The following is a 7,126-nucleotide window of genomic DNA, read 5'->3' as shown; positions in this document are numbered from 1 at the left end:
AATTAAAATATGAAAAGAAAATGAAAATTGAGAGGATGAAAATATATGTAACAATAATAGATGATAAAGAGGCAAATTATAAGTATAGTGTACAAAACTTGTAACGCGGGAAAGGAAAATGGATAAAAGTGAAGAAAATAAGGGGAAAGAGTAAAATAAAGAAAGGGGAAAGAAAATAAAAACGAACCTGTTAGCTGGAAGATCAAGCGTCTAATGGAAAAACAGCGCTAATGGCGGTCAAACCCAGAATTAAAAATTTTTATTTCCATAAATATAAAAATATTTTTATTTCCACTTGCTCTCAAAGTACCACAATACTATCTAGTGTTTCACAATGGATTATAGGAGGGGTATAGACTCCTGCAAAAGACATCCCTAAATATTTACAACACACAACTATTGAACAATTGTGAATAATAAGAATGTATTATAAAATTATACAATAAAATAAATTAAAAAAAATAATAATTAAGTATGTCATTTCTTTACTAATACTGATTCTATCTAGATAATTACTTTTGCATATAAATAATATTAGAGTCCAAAGTAATGCTAAAAAGGAATCTGGCTTTTTTTTTCTCTTAAAAAGACAGTATTGGACATACTTTATGGGGACAGTCTTTTAGTTTATGTTTTTTTAAATATATATTTAAACTCATTTAATACAATTGGCAATATATATATATGTATATAAAGTTAAAATTATAATTATGAGAGATAGTTGACCGTGGATGATGAATGAGGAGAAGATGGTTGGGGGTGCGGTCAATGAAAAACACAAATAAGTACAATTAACTTATTTTAATGTGCATATTTACCACAGAGTAAGTGGTGCTCAGGAATTTTTTTTATTTTACTGAAATGCTTAATTTCTAGTTACAAGAGAAAAAATGTTCCAAAATTGTATGTTTTTTTTTCTGTTTTCATAGTGAAACTGGAGAGTGCCAAATTTTTAATTCTTAAATTTAGAATTATATATAACAAACCGAACAATGGGTTTCCATTAGAACTCACACCTATTTTTCGTTACACTACAGTCAGAGTAAACAGTTCAGATTGTGAGACTTCGGAAACAACAGAATAGACAAATTATGAAAGGAGTCTTTTTCACAAATCCCCAAAAAATACTTCTCAAGGGCTCTCAAGCCAAATAAACCAACACATTTGTATAATTAGTACCCAACATTGGTTACCATCCAAAAGATACTTGTTTATGATCCAATCCTTACCTAGAAACACATTATTCCAAATAGACAATCATCTGAGGATGTTGTCGAATACCAACTTAAACATTTCAATAGATTAAAGAAAAATGCCAATCTAAATAAATAAGTACATAATATACAGCAACCACTTATTATCACACCCAAACACCACTGGCTAAGGACACCTGCCTCCTACTAAAGAAGATACAAAATAGATCAATCTGTTGTGACACTACCATATGAACCAAAGACGGCTATTCAACGATAAGGATGAGGACTGCCACAGCGATATTAGTTTAGCTGATATGAAAATTAGAATTTTTTTTATCATTCTCATGGTTCAAAAATTAATATTACTGCAATATCATTTTATATTCCATTTATAATTGAAAAAAATGTGTATTTAGTGCAAATTTTGTATTTATTATTCACAGACAAATTTTAAAATAATTAACAGAAGAATATTCAAATCACATATTATGCACATTTATTGTTTCTATGTTTTTTAATTCTATAAAAACTTTAAAACAGATTATTTCTCATTGGATTATTACCTGTTTCTCTCATAAAATCTGTGTGACGGTTAAGTTGAGAATACTATGGTATTCTTTGTTAAAACATGAATAAGAAATATATTGTTTAGGTAGATATGTCTTGGAATATGGGCAATAGAGTCAGGGGAGTAAGCTGTAAGTGACTGCATAGGGCTCAGAATAGCAAAGGGTCCTGAGGAGGGATATAACAATAACATGGAGAGAAATGGTAAAACAATAAATAGTCTCTCTCAAGGTTATCTTAATCCTAACTATAATTAATTTTTAGTGAGTTGTAAATACTTGATCGTAGATTGGTATGAGGAGAAGATGGTCGGGGTGCAGTCAGTAAAGATACACTAATAAACAAAACTTCACCCTAAGACACTCTGATGAAGGCTTGAAATTTAGGTTGAAACTTCGGCACAAATAACTAAGTTTCATTTATTAGTGTATCTGTGCTAACCACACCCCCGACCATCTTCTCCTTATATAATTTATTCTCTAATATTCCAGACTATTCTAGAGTATACTCATATAAGTAGAAGAACAATAACAAAGTATGACTTTAATTTGTTTTTCTATGTATATAATGATTATAATATATATTAATGTACCCATTAATCTAATTTATTTTCAGTGGATTTCTCATAACTATTGGTTTACAATCATATTCTTATCTCCTTATATTTATTTTTTCTACCAGTTCAGTCGTACATCTTCATAAAATCATATCCATAAAACAAATTTGTTTCAAGAAATCCTTTCTGTCACACATTATTGAAGTTTAAATGTTAGTTCTTAAGTTTTATGGATTAGAAAATGATTTAATTTCTATTTGTAAATAGGTTTAAATAAACTTAAACTTATTTTTGATGTTTCAGAATGGTTTGAATATTCTTGGGAAAATGAGGATGGAAATGAGATTGAAGCTTCCTTAATTCTCACAGGAATAGCAATACTCCTTCTTCCTATATTTTTGGCAGCATCAGTTTTTAAAGTTGGAAATTGGGCCAATGATGGCTACAAACTTGGTCGCCACCTAAGTACATGTTCAAATGATATTACAGTATCAGCAAGTACTGGTTTCAGAGCAGTTTGGAAACATGGAGGTCCAACAGCCCCATTTCTGCATTTGGTATCAGCATTTTGTTTACTCCTACCTAATCTTCTTATTCAAGGCAAACTCATTGAAGAAGATTTGCTACCTAAAGGTTAGTTCGAACTTTCATTGTTGTATTTTTCTAAGCCCGATAAACAATATATATTTATTGCAAAGTAATGGTATTTGTTTGACTATAAAATTAATTTTTGTACTAATACCTAGGGATTAGGTAGGAGAGCTGGTCATCCCAAGGAACATGTCTAGCCCCTCTAAAACGTATAGTTAGCTACGCCAATGATGGTGTCATAGGCAATAGTTATAGCCACCATTATTAATCATAAAACATATTTTTTGAGCATCATATCTCCAGTTAAGTCCACCTGAGCATATGCAAACCCCATTTCATGGGGCTATTTGATGTGTCCCATATTATCAACTAACCCAGTCTAATAAGTTTACTACTTCCATACACTCTATCAACATAATCTTGGCTAATCTGTGAACTGTCGTAGTTCACATAATGTTTTTTTTTCACCTGAATCTGGTACAGAAATTTTAATTATATTTTATTCATGGAGTAAGGTACCTGTAAGGGTAAGACCCAATGTGGTTGTAGTTTTCGTACCGGCCTGAGGCAGCCCTGTCTCCAGTGTTTCTTTCCCTTTAGAGAAGTTCTTGAACTGGTGAAATCAAATTACTCAGTACTGCAATTGAAAAACTGCATGGGATGTTTATGCTAAATTATAGGTTTTTAAGTGCACTGAATTACAACACAAAAAATCCTCCATTTACTCCCATCACATGCAGTTTAAAAAAAAAATACAATCATTGAAAAATCAACATTTTATTACCATTAACACCATGAAAAAAAGTAATTCATTAATTTTCTTATAGATTTTAATTTACAGGAATTGGAATAAGTGCCAACAAAAATCTATCATATCAAGTTTTTGTAATGCTTAAGCTCTATGTTTTATTTAGAGTGAAAGGCTCTATAAGAACTTGTAAAAGTGCTCCAGTGAGAAAATTCTTGATGACATAAAGTTATGTTGGTACACACTTACATGATATTCTCGTCAACTAAGTTTCACATCTCAAGTGCTCTTCTGAGACTTAGTATTTTGAAACACTACAATTTTTCCAACAAAATTTCTTCAAATTTTCCTTATAGTTGTTATTAAAAAATATGAAAATTTGAAGAAAAAAAAACTTTTATTATTATGTATATAAGAAGATGGTCAGGGTTATTATTATGAATTAAAGAACTTCATTGGATTATTTTTTCCACTTTTTCTCATAAATTTCAACTTATTAAAACTTAGGAAAATACTAGAAAAAGTGTTTTCTAAAACTAGTTCTATGTTGCTTGAAAAGTGGAGGTAAAAGATTTAAAATCACTTTTAAAAATCTGAAAAAAATTGAGGATGGCAATATGGCTTACCTAAATTTTTGCTTTGACTTTAGTTTATACTGTTCTACATCTTGAAGAGCTACAGTCCTTTTTCTACAAATTTTCATTCTAGTGTTCCCTGGAAAATAGCAATGAAATGTTGTGTTCTAAGGGTTAGATTGTGACCCAAAAATTCCTACATATAGTTTATGAGGTCTGTGGCTTAAGGTAGCATTGAGAACTGTTCCTGATGAACAGTGCTTATAATTTTTTTTTTAATTGTAACATTTTATTGTTCACTGTAATGTTTTATTGTTTGGCACAGCGATGTAAAACTTGTATGATAAGAATATCATCTGAGGGTGAACATATGTGTAAGTCAACAAACATTTATCTCTCTGAGGCACTTTTACCTTCTCCTCTAAGTTAAAATTTATTAGAAAAAGTAAAAGAAATCAATAGATGTCTTTTTTTCATGATGTTAACGTTTGTTTTTTTCAGGACTGTGTTACATTAATTGAAATAATAAGGAATGTGAATAGAATAAAACTAAACTAACATGGTTTCTTGTGGATTTAGAGTAAATTTCCTTCTATATCTTTTGATGTTCAATTAGCTTTAAAAATCCCTAATAAAAGCTGTTAGTTTCCAAATCATTTTTATTCTATTTGAAAATTATATAGGTATAGTTCTCAGTTAGCTTAACCAGTAGTCCACCTCACCTAAGGAAGTCATTAGTGTTACCTAACCTGCACTAAAGACACCAGTGAAATCACTCATTTGCACAAATCCTAAAAAAGAAAATAATCATTGCTTGTTTTCTTCATGAACATTGCCAAATTACTATTTGATTTTAAAAACCTTATAAGCAGTTTTCATGAATGTAATGGAATTATTGGATAACTTAAGTTATATTGCTAGTATATGTATTAATAATAAATTTTTATTTTAGAAGATGTTTGGAAAACTGATTTAGATTTTTTAATTTCATCGTATGATCGGACAGTAGGCCTTTTGCCTACTTCTAGTGTGGAAAATAATTCAACCAAAACAACACCAGTACCTGTTTCATCAACTACACCTATTGCTCAAGGTTTTCTTATTTTTGCTGGGCAAGGTATAGTGATTAACTTAGTATTAACTTTTCTATGCATATATTTATACCCAATAAGTACTAATATATATTTTTTCATTAGATGGTCAGAAAATTGGGCCAGTAACAATTGAATTCTTCAATTATGCCCTTGCACTTGCAGTTTATGCTGTACGCTATCCAGCTGTATACTGGAATACAAACAAATGTTGGGGAGCTATATTTTCTTTTCAACTTTTTATCAATGGAATTCAGAATCTATTTGTTTATGCTGGTGTTTGTATTTTGTACAAGGTAAAATATTATTATAAAAAGATAAAAGTCAATTTGCATGAATAAATTTCCACTTATATTTCAGATATCAGTTTTTTCCACTTTCATTGCTCTTCTCAACATTATCTTAAATAGAATAGATAGATATAAATTACATTTATATAATTTTATTCTATCTGCAGAATATTCCAACTGAGAATGTGACACACTAGGAAAATGTACCTGGCTCCTTACTTATAACACATCACTATTGAATCATAATCGAGTTAATGAGACTTAGAAAGAAATATTTTGCCTGTTTTAATTTATGTATATATATAGTAATAATTAAAAATTAATTATAAAAATATAAGTGATTTTAATAGTTTTAACTTAATTCTCATAACTAAAGTATAGAATTTGAAGATGACAAGGTCAAATACAAGATTTAATGTTAAATAAATATGAGATTTTTAATTTTATTATGTATAATATTATTGACTCTTAATCTCATGGCGAGTTTCTAGCAATCAGAAACAGAAACTTTTACTATTAAACCCTAATTAAATTAATATCTCTTTTACAAATGTATTTAATTCTAGGAATAACAAAACTAACCAATTTCATAGAATCTTCTTTTGATGATTTTCTCGATTAACTAACACTGACTGCTGACAATCTTTCAGTAAACAAACACTAACAAAACAAATCATTGGTCCTCTTACAATTTTTTACTCACTTCTCATCCACCAAAGTGTGTTGTTTGGCGATCCAAACAAAGAGTCCTTTATTCTTATTGGGTGACTCTTCTTTTTTCAACATGTCTCCCTTGAGCGAGCCAAAAGATGATGAGGACCTCCTCATCCAGGAAACATCATTCCCTGCCCGCGCATAAACAATGAATGCTGCCAAAAATCAAAACCTGTCTCTGTTTCTGTGTTTTGTTTCTGTTTCCATCCCCCTATACAGATCATTACCTTACATCCCCTTTCTTACAGACAATAAATTCAAAAACAATGACGTTCCTCCATCCCTAACCTCCGTCTAGCCCTCAAAGCCCATTACAAACTGTCTTTTATTTACACCAATCTTAAAGATCCAATTCCTTCTCAATACTGTTCCTAGGTTGTGTACCGTATCCCTTGTTCCACTTCTAATTGCAATGCAGCCTACATTGGCGAAACAAAAAATTTACTTAAAGACCGCATAACCCAGCACAAATATTCCGTCTCCTCCCGTAACTTCATGGCTTCTAAATTATCTGAACATTCAAACACACTTTTGACTTTGACAATACCACCATACTAGCTTCAGTCCCTAACGACAAACGATTACACGGTTACAGTCAGCTGGTACTTCAATGTCAGCTGACTGAGGAGATCAGCTGATCATGTGTATATATAAAGATGTGCTGAACCCAATAAAGCCAGTATGTTACAGCAGTTCACACGTGTTACATCTTATTCCTTCTTCTCTTTTTTGACATTTGAAACCCGGGAGCTTTAGATACCGGATTAATTTTCAGTCTAAAAGAAATTTTTTTTCATT

The 7,126-nt window shown here is 30.6% G+C and overlaps 1 protein-coding gene across 1 annotated transcript in view; it reads left to right on the top strand.

The window, feature by feature from the left end:
* The window catches only part of tinc (tincar), a 54,316-nt gene that overhangs the window by 8,390 nt on the left and 38,800 nt on the right, over positions 1-7,126 (top strand). Inside the window, exons 2-4 of the mRNA XM_014433710.3 lie at positions 2,623-2,952; positions 5,186-5,350; positions 5,430-5,620. Of these exons, the coding sequence (XP_014289196.1) occupies positions 2,623-2,952; positions 5,186-5,350; positions 5,430-5,620 (686 nt within the window). The remainder of the gene's footprint in view (positions 1-2,622; positions 2,953-5,185; positions 5,351-5,429; positions 5,621-7,126) is intronic.

Source organism: Halyomorpha halys, unplaced genomic scaffold, assembly GCF_000696795.3.
Source record: "Halyomorpha halys isolate HHAL.00 unplaced genomic scaffold, Hhal_1.1 Scaffold1247.1, whole genome shotgun sequence".
NCBI lineage: Eukaryota > Metazoa > Arthropoda > Insecta > Hemiptera > Pentatomidae > Halyomorpha > Halyomorpha halys.
Note: the sequence above shows the minus strand (reverse complement) of the source record. Positions and strands in the feature narration are given on the sequence as shown.